The following is a 17,964-nucleotide window of genomic DNA, read 5'->3' on the forward strand; positions in this document are numbered from 1 at the left end:
TGGTGCAAATGTGGGAGGCATAAAGCTGATACTTGGGGACATAATGAGAGTTGTGACTGGGCCTGCATCCAAATGCCTGCTGTCACCAGTGGTTCAGAAACAGTGGACTCACCACTCAAGTGCTGCGAGGAGGTTTGGGCCCCATCATGGGAAGTACTGACCACATCATACAAGGAAACCTGATTTGTGGCTCCTAGCAACCTAAAATCATAGACTGTTCAAAGAAACTAGAAATGTTTCTAGAAAGGAAGCTTGGGGCCCCACATAAACATCCTCACCAGGGAAAGAAACTGGGACCCAGGGAGTCAGAAGAAATCTATTCCAAGAACCCAAATCATCATGTAAAAGAGACATTACGCTTGATTTCCCTTCAAATTAATTCAGCTTTGTCCAATCACGTGAAATGAAGATACTGTAAACATGCAAATGGCCCTATGTGCTCCTTAAAGTTATTTTTGCCTCAAACAGTCTTGAATAATTAAATTTACGTGCCCTCCAAAATGCAAAACTGAAGTATTATAAAGGTTTTCCTGTGGCCCCCAGTGACCATTAAGAGTACTTCAAAATATACAGAATCATAGAAAAATAGCTTCTTCATCTAGACAGAGACAACTATTTGCTTCAGCAAATACTGGGTCTTTTAGAAGACGGTGTCAATTTTATTGCTTTTTGAAATGCTGTGTAAAGCATGGTACTTAACAATTTGCACATTGGGCAATTTCCATCTGTAAGTTTAAATATATGTGATAAGAAAAAGTACATGCATATTATGGATATATAAAACTTTTCAAAATCATCATCTTTACATTAGAAATTTCTTCACACAAACAACCTGAAAAAAAAGTAGCAAGTGGCAAGAACACCCTAAGACTGCAGAAATCCAGCTTTCTGTTTAAGCAGCCTTTCACTGAGAGACACGAGTGATGGCAGATGAAGGCCTCTTAAGAATAGACTCAACAGAAAATGACAGTGGTTCATTCACCGAGAGTTTTGTTCCAACTTGTTTGGCTACAAAAAGGTCTTTTGCGCACCTATCTATTGTAAATGTGTACTTCTGGTTCTCCTTAACTAAACACTCTCTGTGTTTCTTAGGGGTCTCTTCAAAGGCCTCTTTGACAAATGGTGTTTTCAACTCAGGACCCGATTTGTCATTAAGCGTTTGCTGGAATAATGAGTGGAATGGATTATGTCTAAGTGGCAGAGGGTGCCTGGTGTTTTCTTTGCTGATCTTCGTTAAGACATGCCCTTGAGCTGCCAGGGAGTCCATGTCAACAACAGGAGAGAAATTCCGTCGGGGTGGGGAGAATGCGGACCTCTCTGGGACAGCCTGATGACCCTGAAGGTCACTTCTCGTGGTCTGGATCTCAGGAGTGTGAGGCAGCACCAGGGAGCCTTCCAATTTCGATGGCATCATGTCATGCTCTGCACTGAGCCCATCCTGGACTCGTGCTCCCTTCAAGTCCCAGCTGGCCCCAGGCTTCAGGGCTTGAACTGAGGTGGTGGCATTTAGCAGGCATTGCTGGTAGAGGAGGGTGTCGCTAATGGGGCCACACTTGGGCCAAACTAAAAATCTTGAGGACACGGGATACTGTCTATAAGTCGTGGCCACGCTGACATTAGAAGAAATTAGTTCCATATTCCCAGACCCTGAATACTGCATGGTTAAATCAAGGCAGGTGGGCAAAAAATTACAGAAGTCCTTGCTCTGTGGTTCCACTGGGCTGGGGCTGTAGGCACTTTTGTAGGAGTTATAGTCAGGTCCAGGCACTATGCGGTTGGGCAGAAACAGAGCAGCAGCTTGAGAAGTTTCCAACATCTCCCTTTCTTTATATTCTCTCTCCAGCATAATGTTCTCCAACTCTTTATCAGCAAAGGCTCTTCTTTTCCTCATCCTGTCACTAACTGGGGGAGGTAGAGGGAAGGTCCCTCCTACATAAGTCTCCGCTGGAATGGGGCGATAGCCTAAAAGAAGCAAAGATTGCACATGAAAGAGATTAACATCTACGGAAGAAAAATCTGGACACCCAGAAGGTAACAGCAACACTGCAAGTCAGCAGAACAGTTATTTTCAGTTCTATCTCACTAATATTTTTATACAGATGCAAAAGTACGGGTTAGGTTTAAAATAGTTTCCTGGGAGGGTGAAAGATATCCATATTGCAACTTGTTGTTGTTGCTGTTGTTGTTGTTATGGATTTGTTTGCTTGCTTGCTTCAACAGGCATACTTTATTGATTAAAAATTTTAATATTCTTCCCAGGCCCCCTATGCATTAAGAGACAAGGCTATTCATCTTGTATCAATCAATGTTTTATTATTATCCATGTCATCTTTTTTCATTATTAAAAAATATATCTATACCTAGAGCTGATGTCACTTTTATTTTCTAAAGATGGTTCATTATGTACACACTGTAATAGCTGTAGAATAATCCAAGGAGAACTAGGAAAAAAGAGAAAGAAAGAAAGAAAGTTAAAGGAGATTCGTGAGTAGAAAAAGAAAAAAAAAGGCTTAAGAAAATAGAGAAGCATAGAAAATTGAAAAGAGCTGTTAACTAGTCAAACACACTCTACAGTGAACAATTTAACCAGGCCCCTTCCCCTGACTACCAGTACAAAAAAAACAAAGCAAAATAAAATAAAACCCAAAAACGGTGGGGAGTATTCCCTGCTTTATTGAAAATAACTTTTCTAAAACATTTTTCCCAAGCTCTAATCATTTTGTCCGGATACCAAAACGGTTGAACAAGCAATCATTAGAACACAGGCTAAGTCATCACAGGAATAGGAACAAACTCAAAAACAAAGATTAGTGTAACATAAATAGAATTCCTGGGGGCATAAAATACTTGAAGTATTTCATCACCCCCAAGCACTCACCTCTACCAAATTTGTTTGAAGGATCCATTGTTATATTTGTGTTTACATAGTGACAAACCCACCATACTCATTTACAAATAGAATAAAATTTGAAAATTAATGTTTCCATTTCTACGGTAAGTTTTTGCCAGGAAGTTATTCAGTTGAATTTACTATTCCATTTAGTCCTCAGACTTCACAAGTTGCTTTGGCACAATCTCAGTTTATCAATGTGGCCCTATTATTATAAATCTGTTTATCCAGTTTGTAACCAAATTCATTTTTAATTCATAAGAAACCACTCTATGGTCAGAAGTATGCAACACATGATAGGACACACACAAACTTCAAAACCTGTCCAGAACCAACAAAATTCAGAAGCTACACAAGAAAAAAGCAGAATCTAAATGTCTACTTAAAAAATTTTGTTTACTTTCAGCCTGAATTTCATGAAGTGGCAGTGATTAAAGCAAACGTTAACTTTCCCTTATTTAATTTTTTTAAAATTTAAAGAAAAACGGTTAAAAATAATCAATATATTATTGAAAAGGTCAATAAATAAATTCCATACCCAAATAGAGATGCTTTTAAAAATCGGTAATATTTTAAGAAAAAATAACGTATCCCCAGGCTTTCATGAAAGTGAGAACATGGAGAGAAAAAGTTAGAGATTTCGCACTGTTCGCATTCAACCTCCACTTCACTTTCTGGATTCAAAACCTTTTTCAGATTCTATAACCTTGATTGTCAAAAATGGTAAAATGAAGTTTGGAATAACAGGAATTACCCAAGTAATAAAAAAAAAAAAAAAAAAAAGTACAATGAAAAAGAGTTGAATCTGAGGTTGAACACCCAGACTAAAGGTCTTTATTGGTTGGGCAGATGTTAAACTCCTCATTTGACTTCATCTATTCAGCTCCCACAACTAAGAAAAGTGGAGGTGGTTGTGTTGTTTTGTTTTGCTTTGTTTAGGTTATTTATTTCCTTCCAAAACATCTGCTTCAGGGTCACTTGGCAGTATATCTTTGTACATCCCTCAGACGGAGTAAATTTCACATGCACTCCACATTAACCCATTAACCACTAAGCAGACAACCAAATAATAGGAATTCTTAAACTGGTGGTGACAAAAACCTCAGCAGGTATGTGAGATTCATTTTCCCAGGTGGCGGTTTCCTTCCTAGAAGAAAACTTTCTGGCTCCGGGACCATGCTAATCTTCTCCCCATGGGTTCAGTTTTAGTATATGGGCTCAGAGAACGCCTAAACAAAACCTTTCTAATAAAAAGTATTTCCCTTTAGATAGCACTTTAACTGATTAATAAATACACTTTGTGCCTGATTGATGAGAGTCATTCAACTCGGTTTAAAAGGCTGAAGGATCATTTTGTTGCTTTACCTTCTAAAATGCTTTTGGCCAGCAAACTGGGGGCTCTGACTTGCCTCTGGTATACAGTTTTGCGCTCGAAATTATTCTGTTTCCCAGAAAGCCCCTTCTTGTCCTGTAAACACAAGAAACATCATCAATAATGCCCTGAAAGAAAACGGGGGCGAGAAGGGGAAGGACGGGATGTCAGTAAGTCTTCTAGAAACTCACCCCCTTCTAAATGTATTGAAATTTCCCGTTCCGTGTGAAAAATAATTACAAACGAATTACTATCAGCACCCAATAATCCTAGGGCAAAGAGCTGGAATCTCCACTGGTGAGCTGGGCCCCCTGCTTTCTCCAGCACAGTCACTCTAGACTTCAGACCTATGGCCAGAAGTGAGGGGACATCCCGGAGGGAAGTGAAAAAGTGAAATCCCTTTCAGGGGGGCGCCCGACCTCAAGAGATGGTTGCAGCCAGGCTGGGTCCTGGGAGCCCACCTGTCGGGTAGAAGGTGCCCAAGGTCTGCTGTTAAGCAGTGAGGCCAGGCGGATTTCTCCCTGCGGCAGGGCGGGCACGATGGAGTGACAGGGTAATGAAGAGATAAGGGTCTCCTGGGTCCAGCTGCGAACTCCAAATTTGCGCTTTACAGACGCCCGCCCTCGCCTCCGCAGTCACCGCCAGCTGGTGGGATTCTGAGGCCTCCCACGCCCGCGCCCTATCCAGCATATGCTGCAGAGAACGCGTGGGAACGCAGGGCCGGCGATGACCCATGCGGGACGCGGGAGGAGGCCAAACCCAGGACCAGGTGCCCATGGCGTCCAGCGCGCTCTCCCGGGCCCTGGAGAGGCGTTCCAGTGGGGTTGCGACCTTCAGTATGCCTGGCGATCCACTCCCCAGCTCCTCTCCGCCAAAAAGTAAAATTGAAAATCTTCCCTGGTCCTGAGTCTGGGAGGAGGCCCTGTGAAGCCTCGTTTGCTGAGCTCTCCCTGTCCAGGCGCATATGGAAACAAATACAACAACCGAGGTTCAAGAGCCTCTCTCAGAAAGAAAACCCTGGCTCTCCTCGCAGCTGGAGTCCTCCGATGGGAAGCAGCAGAGACCCTCCACTTGCTCTTAGGTAGTCTGCAGGGACGGTAGCTTCGGATTGATGACCTTGGGTTGCAGGCATCTAATTTCTCATACACTTTGTGTCTCATCTGTAAAATGAGTGTTCTGGATATCTCAAACGTCCAGGTGACCGCGGAAGCACCGAGTGCATGCGTGCTGCGTGGTTCTTTTTCTCCATCATCACTAGTACAGCAGTGACGAGTCTGGAGCTGCACGCCGCGCTGTGGATCAACCACTCTCCCCCCAACCCCTCCCTCAACACCACGAAAATACACTTTTAAATGTAAAAAAATAAAAACAAATTGATTTTCTCACGATGTTCCAAATGGGCCTAATCACTTTCAAGGCCTCTCTACCTGCTTTTTAAGAAAAAACATTTCCCAAGTTCCCCAGAGATGCCTACTTTCTCCCTCCCGACCCTGCTTGCCAGTGTAGGCAGAAAAGCGTTCTTACCACCCTTCCTAGTGAGAGACAGGCGCCGCAAGACCCTGGGCGCAGGGGTGTGGATAGCTGCCCCGTTCCCCTCCAACTCTCCCACCTCCACTGTGGCCTGGGATGCCCCAGGGGGGCGCGTCCCGGGCCGGGCGGGTACGCACCTCGGTGGCCTGCTGCCTCCGGAGCGCCACCTGGGCGGCCATGACGCGCTGTCGCTCCACCACCAGCAGGCAGTTGGCGCACTGGCAGTCGCGCCAGCGACAGAAGCGCTTGTGGCCCTTCAGGCAGGACACCACGCCGTGGTTGCGGCAGCGCGCGCACTTGGGCGTGCGGCTCAGCTTGCGCGGCTCCGCGCCGCCGCCCGCAGGAGTGCAGCGCTCTGGGGGACCGGTGCCGGCGGGTGAGGCCTGAGGCGCAAGCGGCGGCCTCGGCTGCAGTCCCCCCTGCTGCTCCGGCTGGCCAGGCATCCCGGGGGACGCGCCTGCCTCTTCGCCGTCGCCCTCTTCTTCTGCGTCTTCGTCCACCTCGTCGTCATCCTCGTCGTCCTCACCGTCCCCGTCGGCCGGCGGCGGGCTGGGCTCTGGGGGCGTTGACCGCTGCACCCCGCAGCCGTCCTCTTCTAGCTCCAGGCTCTCGACATCGATCTCCCAGTCCCCGGCCGCCAAGCCAGCCTGCGGGTCGGCCATGGCGCTCGGAGCTTCGCTGGGGCCTGAGCTCGGCGGCCCTCACTCTGGGGAAACACAAAGAAATCCAAAGACCCACCGACCGCCGTCAGGGACCATCCCTGAGCCTCCGGCCCAAAGCTCCTGGTCTGCCCGCCTCCGGCCCCTTGAGTTATCCTGTTCTCATTACATGTCCCTCACTTCCAGGCCACACGTGCCTTTCTTGTATCTCTAGGGCCCCCAGGGATCTACAACCCAAGAAAGGTTTTATTTTATTAATTCTAAGTGCTCTGTAAGTACCTGACCTTTAACCGTAGCCCTCTCTGGCTTTACACAGGCTTTCCGGACAAGTCCCTGGGTAACTCACTTATCACACACACAAAATATTGTATCCAACTAGGCTGGCCCAGGCCACTTGTCAGATTTCCCCATACTCAAGTAGTAAGGCCATGATGCATATGAAACTATCCGTGGAAGAACTGTTTTCCTTTCATTACAAGTGGCCCTTCAGACCCACTGAAGTACCACTCCATGCTTCCCAAATGCCTCTCATCAGCCTATATCACCACAAGGACCCCTCCTTGGGCTTGAAGAGGTCCTCTCACCCCCCTCCCCAAAATAATCAACTGAAAACCAAAATTTTGTTGTCATTAGACTCCCATAGGGGCAAAGAGCACAAAGCTACAGATGCCCGTCCAGCCTTAATAGTACTTGGGGCGCCACAGGGCTGAGCTGTGTGGGCTCTCTGTACTTAGGGCTTGGTTTACATCTTTAAGGCAAGGCATTCAAGTCAAACAGAAAAGGTGAAGGATGATTCACGCCCTTTGCCCTCCCTGACACCCCGAGCGGCATCACAGCACTCACCAAAACTTTGAGGCCCGGGCTGGTAGCCCAGTCAAAAGATATCCAGCTTTAGGATCTGGCGCTAGGGCTGCTGGCTGTGCATGCAAACAGAAATCGGGGTCGCTACCCTCAACCACGAAATCGGGAGCTGATAGCTGGAGGCCCGGAAAGAACCCACTGGATGGTGGAGAGGAGGGAGAAGGTGGAGGGAAGGAGAGAGGAAGCCAGTCAAGTCCTCAGCGACCTAGCCCAGCACATCCCGAACTCTGCAAAGTTCTGCTCGGTCTTCTGCAGCCTCGGGCGCCTCACCTTGCTGAGGCCGCTTTCGCTTCCTCTGACCCAAGCTGGGCGGGAAAGGTCGGGCCGCCCCCGCCTGGCTCAGATCGCGAGCTCACCGAGCGGGCGAGCGCAGCTGCTCTCAGCGCAGCGCCACTGGCTTCTGTCGCCAAAGTGCGCTCCCCTTCCTAGTATTATCCGCTCGGGCCCCAGAGCTTTACGTCCTCTGATTGGCCGGTTGTCAGGCGGTGTGTACACTGATTGGCCAAGGCACGCCGGCTGGGCGCCCTCCGCCTCTCGCGGTGTACACTCTCCTCCCTGAAGCGCTCCGCCAGAATCCGCCCGCCGGGCCTTCGGTGCAGCCGGGTCGCCTGTCCAGAATTTAAACCCGACGTATGACGGTGCCTGCAAGAGAGAAGTCGCCATTTATCTCGCAGACTGGGAAACAAGCAGAGATACACTCTGAGGAATGTAAGAGAAGGTAATAAACGACAAGAAAGAGATCAGAAGGACCAGTATTGGTCTCTATCAGCATCACAAGTATTTCGGCGACTCAATCAATAATTAATCTAAACTGGGCCTAAAAATGATGCCTCTCTATCTATCGGGGCGTACAGCGACATCCTTCTTTCTCCTGCAAGAGTGCATCAGTGGTTACCTGGCACCGAAGCTCCTAGTTAGCATACAAATGGCCTGTTGATATTTCTGTGTCTAGTGCCAAGTATTCTCGAAGTGCCAAATAGTTCCTCATTAACCTTCACCGAGCCCGTGTGGCAGGTGGCCAAGTCAACTACAAGTCACTTACATTTTTCTGCTGTATCAGTTGCTATTACGGTTAATTTGAGGAAGATCAGAAATGCATGCTATTAAGAGATTTAGGTGAATCCATTCACCCTAAGCATGCATTAAACAAACCTCTTTTTAAAAAAAAAGACTGCTTTTTAGTGTGCATAGTTGTATTTATAGACTTTCTAATGACTCCCTCAAAAAATCCTTTACAAAATGTTTAGCAATAAAAAAAATTCCAACATATTAAAAGAAGGAATTAGTCTTCTAATTAAACTCTGCTTTACATTTCTTGAACTCCATTTAAAGTAATATGGACGCTTTTCTAACTGCATCTGTAAATAATCAAGACCTCTCAAGTATGATCTGTTTAGGAGACTTTACAAAATTGAGTGTCATCGCACTGAGCACATAGTAGGCCTGCAACAAATACTTGTTGAAAGGTGGAAATTCCTGACGTAATTCAAACCTTACTTTTCTCCGAGTCTGTCAGAATGTTAAAAGTTAACCTAGCTCCGAGAGGTGGAAACAAAGGCAGCTTAGGAACTACCGTGGAACGCGACCTGCCAGAAGCACCATTCTCAAGCCTTTAGCGATGTTGGAAAGTTCCTCCCCGGTGACCAGGCACTGGGATTCCCATTTGTACGAGTGCTTCTTCCCAGAGCCTCTTGCGAAGCCCAATGAAGGAAGTAGAGAAACAGTCCTGCTTATTCTCTTCGGCTTTTCCGTAGCTCTGGAGACTCAGAGGGTGACTTGGGAGCGGTGCGCGCTCCGACAAGGGACAGGGGGTCACACAGACTGTTACTTCCTCTCCCTTGACACCACCTTGTAACACCAGGTTCTTTTTGCACATTTTAATACCCACTCATCAAAGCACATTTCCTTCACCTGCACTGGAGCGTTTAAATTCTCGACAGCAGCAGAAATATGTTCCTATCCCAATTTTTTCCATCGACGAAACTGAGGTTCAGAGAGGAGCCCTGGATCACCCAGTAGTCTCGGGAAGAGCAATGGACCTGTTGATGTCTGTTCTGAAGTCCCAGAAACTTTGCAGAGTCCCTCACTCCCAGCAAGAAAGACTCGCTGTGGGTTTGCTTTTTTAAATTGTATTCTCCTGCACCCCTTCTGATTTTAGTACCTGGTATTACTACCAGCAGCCCTCCTGTAACAGGACCGAGCACGTTTTTATCAAATCATTCTGTTTTTTCACCGTGTTCCCCTGCTAGCTACATTTCTGCCTTCACAAACAGGCATTTCAGTGCTTCTGCCCCAGGACGTGTATGCAAACTACAAACCCCCACCACCGCTGGCTGTATGTGCATGCGGTTGGCAGGCTGGGCTTTTATTTTATTTATTGCTTTTAAGGTTAGGGGTGGTGGTAAGGAGATGAAATCATTAGCCCTTCACCAGTTGTTCTAAATGCTAAGAAACAAAATCAAGAAAGTAGGTTTGCTAACTTTGGAAAACTAGATTGAGGGGAAGGGGGACCGGAGAAGAAACAGGAGGAGAAAGAGGTGTAAGCCTCTGTTTCCAAAACTGAAAGTAAACGAGCAGCCAGCAGCTCTTGAACTAGTTCGAAATTTTAAAACTGCTGCATAAGGAGGAAACAAGCGGGATTTGTGTACAATAAACCACGCTGGCTGAGGTCAAATGGGAGATGGGACTGCAGGTCCCAGCGTATGCAGAGAACAAGGCCCTCAGAATGTTCCCGCAGAGCCACCAGCCTTCCTCTTGCGTGTGCTCCATCCGTACTGACATAGGGAAAGCTGAGCCCCAGTGCTTCCTGGAGGACCTCAGGCCGTGGGTCCCAGAGCGGTGGGCTTAAGATTGTTCCCTCCCCTAGCTCTTAGCTCACCTCTAGCGAAAACGCGCCACTGCTCTCTCCAGACATTTTGCCCATCTCCACGTGCCCCGCCAGTCCCACCCTCCCTACACACCAGTCTGCGGCACAGGGGAACAAGCAGCTGTAATCATAACTCACTTGAATTACACTCAATCCCTCCGCCCGGAATGCCTCCAGAGAATCAGGATCCCAGCAATTACTGGGAAACGAGGTCGTGGGGCGGGGCGAGGAGGAGGAGAAAGGAGGGTCTTCATCCTGGGACGAACTTCAGGAAGTCCGAGAAGCTCCGATATTGAATGGGAAAATAAGTACATTTGGGGGAAGGGGAGGAGTAATTGTCATAGTTTTTACCAGATTGTGAAAGGAATCTACTGCTGCTCGAACTGTTTAGTAAATTAAATATTCAGAGGGAATAGGAGCCAGAGAGCCTGGGCTGGAGCTGTTTGTTCCACTAGCTAGGTGATCTTGGTCACTTATTTTTCTGCGGCTCAGTTGCCTCATCTGCAAAGGGGAAAGAGTAGCCTGCCTTGGCCCGACTCCGCAATTATGAGGATAGCACGTCTTCACAGGTTAGGAGTTCGGTACAGACGTTGATTCCCGAGGTGGCAGCACAGGCAGTCCGGGAAGGCCTGGCCAAAGCGTGCCTTGAAAACTTGATTGAAAGGCAAGTGCTCAAGGAATTCAGCTCCCCTCTCGAGGTCCCTCTCTTAAAAGGGGTCAGGCCGTGACTGAGGACCTGGTGAGGTGAGGAAACAGAAGTCCTTTGCCTTGTAAACCGACACCAAATTACAAAGTACAATTCGGAGTCCCTCCTGTAAATTACAAAGCAACTGGGCGGCTGTTGACTCAGCCCAGGGAGCTAGGCTGGCGGGGTTTGCCTCTTGGAACTGACCGGCGTGGGGCCCCCTTCCCCCTCTGCCTCCCTCTCCCTTTACCCCAAATCTCTCTCGCCCTGTATCCCTTCCCTTTCTGGCGCAGCTTGGACCCACCGAATCTCTCTTTGGGCGAGTCACGCAATGAAACCTGAACAAAAATAGAAGGAGGCCCAGCACTTTGGGAGGCCAAGGCGGGTGGATTGCTTGAGTCCAGGAGTTCGAGACCAACCTCGGCCACAGGACGAAGCCCCGTCTCTACTTAAAATACAAAAAATTAGCCGGGCGTGGCGGCATGCGCCTGTAGTCCCAGCTATTCAGGAGGCTGAGGTGGGAGGATCGCTTGAGTCTGAGAAGTCGAGGCTGCAAGAGAGCCGAGATCGCGCCACTGCACTGTAGCCTTAGGCGACAGGAGTGAGACTCTGTGGAGAGAGAGAGAGAGAGAGAGAGAAACTCTTCGTTGTTGTTTTTTCCTGGATGAGGGTGGTTTTCCTTTTTTCTTCAAACACCCTGCCACAAATTTTAAAATAAAATAAACAAAAGAGGAAAGTGAGTTTCAAATTGGTTCCCGCTCACCCATCAAGTTCCTTTTGCGAATCCCATCCCACCCAGTTGGCCCCGGAGCCAAGCAGCTCATGTGGTTTCCCTCTCGCGCAGCCACATAGACTTGGATCCCTTTCGAGGGTCCTGGCTTCTGCAGCCTGGCCCTGCCACCTCCCACTCCGCTCACAGAGCTAATCGCGGGAGTTGGTCCTGCCCTGAGCGTTCCCCCTACACATCCCCCACCTCCGCGCAGACAGCCCAGCTTAGAGGCCGAGCACCGGGGTCTCGGAGCCTGACAGAGGCGTGTTAGAATGCGGATCTGCCCCTTTCTGGCTAGGGATAGTGAGAAGGTCCCTTAACCTTCCTCTGTGCCTCACTATCCTCAACTGCAAAATGGGGTTCACCTAAAAGGAGGCGACTCGTGTAGATGCCCTAGCACGGTGACCCGCCCATACTGAACATTCAGTACTTGGGAGTAATTTGTGCTATTTTTGTGGTTATTTTAACTCCATTAGCTAGGCTGCAGAGAGCCCGAGGCTGGGGGAAATCCGAAGCCCGATTTCCTCCCTATTCCACCCAACTTTCCAGTTTTGGAGTCCTCCAGAGGAGGCTGGGGATCGGCGGGAACCCTCTCCCTCCACCTTCAGCCTAAGTCGCCTTGTTAAATCAACCTGCCGCGAGCGCCCAGGGTGGCGACTGACATTTGAAAACGTTTAAGCATCCCAATAGAAGTGCTTTGCTGTGGCCGGCTGGGCTGTGGTTTCTCCAGAGCTGACCTCGAAGGCACCTCTTTCTGTGGAAAGCTACTCAACGTTGTACCGTCTCACGACTTTGACCGGCTGTGGACGCGGGGAAATAAATAATCCCAGATGGGATTGCGGAGATATGATTTCCCAATTTACTTTGCGTAATCAAATATACGACCTGTCACAAGTCATGGGGGTGGAAGAGGGGAGATTGCGGGAGATAATTGCTCTCCGCCAGGCTGTTAGAATTCTCCCTTTCCCTGCTCCGCTCGTCAAAAAGCTGAACAAAAAGGACGGTGCAATCTAGACTCTCATCTCTCCTCCGCGGAAAGTAGGACTTAAATCATAGACGCATAAGGCCGAATGAGACGCGCTGAGTCCACTCCCTCGATTTACAAAGGAAAGGAAAACTGAAGCTCAGAGAAGTTCATGGGAGTTTCTAAGGAACATACAGCTAGAACAGTGGCTGTGCGGGGTCAAAGAGTAACTCCAGCTCCATGCCTTCATACAGTCTTTTTAAATGTACTCTTTGCAGCGGGATAGGGAGTCAGACTATGAAGTAATCGTCCCTTCCTAACATATCTATCTAGAGGATCTGCCAGCCTGCCTGTCCCAATCCTCGGCAGCTTCCATCCTCCATGCTGGGAAACGTGGCTCAATTCACTTGGGGGGCTAGTAGCAGCCAGGAGATGAGGCAACTGCAGACTTTCTTGACTTCTCAGTATTCATTCCAAATGATCCTCAGGGGAGGCAGATACTGCGGGCTGTACTGGGGCCTGGGTTCCACCCTTGGAGCTGTGGCCTTGCTGTGGAAGGCAGCCCTGAGAAGGCATGTGGCTGACTGCCATATCAGGAGACACACAGCTCTCCAGCTCCGAGAGCCTCCTTTCAGCCCTGAGCGGGCCTCGCGACTACCTGACACAGTAAACCCTTAACTCTGAGAACTTTCCACTCCCTACTCCCATTCTATTTTGGGGTTTTACATTTCAAGGGGGCAGACTTTATCCACACTGAAATCACTCTCCATATTTTCCCAACAGTCTAACAACCAGGTAGAGAGGAATCAAGGGTTGGGGGGATACCAAGTGTTGGTAGGGCAGGTGCTATGATGAAAAGTTAATTTCTTCCATGTGTATGAACCCCTCAGCAAGTCTTTTCACCCTCCTGGGCCTGGGCTTCCTTGACTGTAAAGTGAAGGAGGGAAGTTCATTGATTTCTAGGTTTTGTCTCAAACGTCAAAGACTATAACAAATCTTAGCTCCCATCTGATGGACTGCTTGCTCAGGCAGCAAGATCAAGGGTATGAAGAAAGCCCAAGCTGGACAAGAGGAGAGGAGAAGGAAAAGAAGGTGGTGTGTGGGGAATTAGAAACAAGCTTTGGCATTGGTTTTGACATTTTGGTAATATTTTTGCTCCTCTATGCTACTGCTATTAATCTTACCTAGTTAAAAATGTGGGTGGAATCTATCAACTAGCAAAACAATGGGACATGGAGTAGTTTCACAAAAGATTCAGTTTCCTAGAGCCCAGATCCAAGAGGATTCGTCCAAGTGACAAAGAAGGTTGCCACAATTCACGAAGGTTCCATGATCCTGTGGCTTCCAGGTCAGGTTCATTCTGACCGGACTTTAAGCCAAAAATTATCAGGCTTCTTTAGCCCTGTCCTGTGCGAAGCTGACTCTGAGGTCTGAGTTTCAGCTGTGTGGAGGGCTGAAATATTTCCTTCCCTGTCAGCCTCAGGAGGGCCCTCTGAAAAGTGTTCTTGCTGGAGGAGGGATTCCCCCCAACTCTGCCAGAAGAATCCCTATGCTCAAATTTTACCCAAGCCTGGGAGAAGACTTGCCCAGAACACATGCTCCATAGTGTTTTTCGGGATGGAGTGGGAGTGATGAAGGAGTATCTCAGAGGAGGGATCAGACTATACTCGGCTCTGTCGTTGGATAGCCAGCGACTCCCCATGATGTCCAGGTGACTGAAGTGTGATCCTATGTTTTGCAGCCAACTGGCAAAAGCACAGACACCTTTAAAGAGTACTTGACCTGCCTAAGAGAAGGATTATCTTTGTCCATGAAATAAGTAGCGGCCGGGCGCGGTGGCTCAAGCCTGTAATCCCAGCACTTTGGGAGGCCCAGGCGGGCGGATCACGAGGTCAGGAGATCGAGACCATCCTGGCTAACACGTTAAACCCCGTCTCTACTAAAAAATACAAAAAAAACTAGCCGGGCGAGGTGGCGGGCGCCTGTAGTCCCAGCTACTCGGGAGGCTGAGGCAGGAGAATGGCGTAAACCCGGGAGGCAGAGCTTGTAGTGAGCCGAGATCCCGCCACTGCACTCCAGCCTGGGTGACAGAGCGAGACTCCGTCTCGAAAGAAAGAAAGAAAGAAAGAAAGAAAGAAAGAAAGAAAGAAAGAAAGAAAGAAAGAAAGAAAGAAAGAAAGAAAGAAAGAAAGAAAGAAAGAAAGGAAGGAAGGAAGGAAGGAAAGAAAGAAAGAAGTAGCAAAAAATACATAGTCAGACTCTAGGGAGTCTCCTGTTCTACTCCTGGTTTTGCCAACTGAAGTAACCCTCGACCTTGGGCCACTTTTCTCACCATCACCACTTTAGGCTTCTGCAAAATGAAGAAGTTGAAGTGAAACCAAATCACCTTCCCATATATTTTTTGTAGTTCTAAGTGGGGTGAGAAAATGGAAAAGGCCTGCTCGAGGGTTTCTCCACCGGGATGTGGGGGCGGGGTAAGAGAAAGAGGGGACAAGGAGAGACCAAAGCCAGCTTCCAGCGCGCTCCTTGTAACAAGGCGCTACATAAATTTTAAGGGCCTGGAAGAAATCTTCTTTTTGATAATGCTGACCTCGGAAAGCAGGCGGTGTTCTAAAGGAGGGAGATGAGCAAGTTCCAAGGGGGCGGACGAAAGTGAAATGTCACTTGCTTCCCACTGACTTAACGCAGCAGGAGCGCAGGTGCAAGAAATCCCCGTCCCTCCCTCCGGCCAACCCCCGCGCCCCACCAACCCCCGCCCCAACCCTCCACTCCTGCTCCCTACTTTCGCCGAAAATTTATTGACGAGGTGAGGCCAGGCTAACAAAACTGCAACCCCAGGCGCTTTGGGCCCCATAAGAATGCTTTGATCCTCCCCCAGCGTCTAGTGGTCCCCAGCCGATTGCGTGGCCAAACGCCAGGGCTACCCGCCGCGGGCGCAGCGGGAGGAGGCCGCACTGGGGCTCTGTGGGGAGGACGCACCGACCCGCGCTCAGCAGCCGGTCGTGAGACCCAGCATCCCCGGGTTCCGTGGCCTCCGCGCTCCCTCCGCGTTAAATCATCGCCCAGTCGCGCCTTCTTCTCCAGCGGGGTCGGCGGTCGGGGGAGGACAGTGATCGAGCTCGAATTTGGAGAGTCTCCGCTTCTCTGGGGTTTCGATCACTGCTCCTTCTAGCCCTCAAGCGGTTACTCCGAAGAATGACGAAGGGCCCTACTTGCGTAGATTCATGGGATGATTTCACCAAGAAGGAAAAGGGGGAGAAGAAATCACAATTATTGAGGGTCCATCCTTTGTCAGATTCTGTGTCAGACCCTTCCAACTTGGCATTATTGACTCCTCACAACTCTTCATTTTATAGTCAAGGAAGCAGGCTCCGAGAGACTGCCTAGAAAAAACAGAACCCAGATCTGAATTCGAAGCCGTCCCACACCCATTCCGGTACGGTTCCCAGCAGCACTGAGCTAGAGCGGCCCTGATGAAAATGAACTTAGATCCCAGCTGCTTGCGAAGAAAGCCAATCCCAGCCTTCCCAAGCTTACAGGTTTTTTTCCAGAAGAAACCAACTTGATCTCCCTGAACACAAATTCAGCAGGCTCTCATCTCAGAGCTGCCTCCAATCCATCCCATACCCCTTCATCCTTCAATCCTTGGTATTTTCTCCGATCACACCTTCCACTCCTTCAAATTTGCAATTCTCTCCCTGCAGAATCTGCCCTGAAGAGCGAAGGATATTTTTCCATGGGGAACAGAATTTTAGAATTTCTCTTTGTATCCAGTGCGAAAGACTAAAGTTTGGTATAGGAAATCACCCAAAGACAAATCTATACACTGCATAGAACACAGGAAACCTGGGCTCTGAAAACATAAAAGACCCCAAATCATTCCTGGAGCCCTTGTGAAGTTTTGGAAAATTCATTTAACCTCTCTAAACCTCAGTCTCCTCATTTGCAAAATGCACATAATAAATATATATATTTTTGTCAATGACTTCCTAATTTCCAATAAAAAAAAAAGCAATTAGAATTCTTTGAAAATTAGAAAGCATTTAAAGCAGAAGGTACGAATGAGACTTCTTGTCTTACTTAGTTTGCTTTCTAATCAGGAACCTCACTCCCTGAGTAACAAGTTGGTAAGATCAAATAGGACAAGTCTAGGAAAGGCCACAGAGGGAAATATGGGTGCTGGTTTATTAATTACTGTTCAAGCAATGCCCTTCTCTAAAATGACGCTGCCATTATGTTTCTTCATCAGCCATATAAGAAATCCAGTGCCTAACCTCCCTTGTGGCCAGTGAGGAACAAAGCTCTGGAATGTTTACATAGATTTCCATGTCCCTGTGGAAGCACTGGAAAGGAAATGTCATTCTCACTTTGAAGAGGAGGAGGGATGCAGCAAGGTAATAAACCCTTTCTAAATAAGCAGGTTGATTAAATGTTTTTCATTTCTCTTCAAAGGAAACTCTTATTGTGCAAGAAAGGATGAGTCCAGCTTCAACTCTTACCTCACTCAGCTAAGGCTGGTTTCCAGCTGGCACTGTAAGCTGGGTTGTTTTCTTTTATATTACTTATACTTTTAAATATGGAAATTTTAACAATATACAAAAGTAGGCCAATAATATAAGATCCATTACTATAACCCAGTAGAGTAACACCCATACCTGTATATCCATATGGATATGTAATGTCTATGTATCTATTAACCAGATTCAACAGTTATAATGGACCCATCTTTCTGCCCATCCCTGCTCAGAAAAATCCTTCAGAAAGTCCACTACATTTCTGTCTATTAAAACCTGCAGCTGGCCAGAAGCAGGGGCTCATGCCTGTAATCCCAGCACTTTGGGAGGCTGAGGTGGGCAGACAGTTTAAGCCCAGCAGTCTGAGACCAGCCTGGGCAACATGGCAAAACCTCATCTCTACGAAAAATGCAAAAGTTAGCGAGGCATGGTGGTGCATACCTGTAATCCCATCTACTTGGGAGACTGAGGTGAGAGGATCACTTGAGCCCAAGAGGTTGAGGCTGCAGTGAGCCATGATCATGCCACTGCTAAACTCCAGCCTGAGTGACAGAGCAAGACTCCAGTGTCCAAAAAAAAAAAGCAAAAACCCTGCAGTCCCATTGATTGAGCTGGTAAGATTTAATTAAACCAATTGAATGGAATTTCTGGAACCTCAGATCTGATATTTTCTAGAATTCACAGTCTTGTGATAAATCATTTGGGCAAGATTCTCATTGAGAACCCAGCTTGATGCCAGTAGACTAGGGACAAAGATATAAGTAGCAGAGGTGAGTCATGACCCCAGATTCTAGAGTCTAGAAACTGAATTCTGTGCAACTTTTCTAACCAATTTGGGTAATTTCTTCCATAGC

At 47.9% G+C, this 17,964-nt stretch overlaps 1 protein-coding gene across 5 annotated transcripts; it reads right to left on the bottom strand.

The window, feature by feature from the left end:
* Positions 1-638: 638 nt before the first annotated feature.
* On the bottom strand, positions 639-7,954 carry DMRT2 (doublesex and mab-3 related transcription factor 2). Of its 5 annotated transcripts, none has more exons than XM_077966159.1 (5): positions 7,583-7,954; positions 5,930-6,498; positions 4,256-4,358; positions 2,361-2,441; positions 639-1,962 (listed from the first exon to the last, which is right to left on the bottom strand). In XM_077966159.1, the coding sequence occupies exons 2-4, from the start codon at positions 6,452-6,454 to the stop codon at positions 2,386-2,388; spliced, it is 684 nt and encodes a 227-aa protein (XP_077822285.1). In that variant the 5' UTR covers positions 6,455-6,498; positions 7,583-7,954; the 3' UTR covers positions 639-1,962; positions 2,361-2,385. The 5 variants fall into 5 exon arrangements, with proteins under 5 accessions (XP_077822285.1, XP_077822284.1, XP_077822282.1 ...); XM_077966158.1 differs by having other exon boundaries at positions 7,295-7,954; XM_077966156.1 differs by lacking the exon at positions 2,361-2,441.
* Positions 7,955-17,964: the final 10,010 nt, after the last annotated feature.

This window comes from Macaca mulatta, chromosome 15 (genome assembly GCF_049350105.2).
Source record: "Macaca mulatta isolate MMU2019108-1 chromosome 15, T2T-MMU8v2.0, whole genome shotgun sequence".
Classification (NCBI taxonomy): domain Eukaryota; kingdom Metazoa; phylum Chordata; class Mammalia; order Primates; family Cercopithecidae; genus Macaca; species Macaca mulatta.

Excerpts from the sequence above, each read along its gene's own strand:
- DMRT2 (XM_077966156.1), bottom strand. The coding sequence starts at position 6,454 with ATGGCCGACCCGCAGGCTGGCTTGGCGGCCGGGGACTGGGAGATCGAT. Across the intron at positions 4,359-5,929 it reads GGAGGCAGCAGGCCACCGAG|GACAAGAAGGGGCTTTCTGG; the intron begins GTGCGTACCCGC and ends TTGTGTTTACAG. Across the intron at positions 1,963-4,255 it reads GGCCAAAAGCATTTTAGAAG|GCTATCGCCCCATTCCAGCG; the intron begins GTAAAGCAACAA and ends TGCTTCTTTTAG.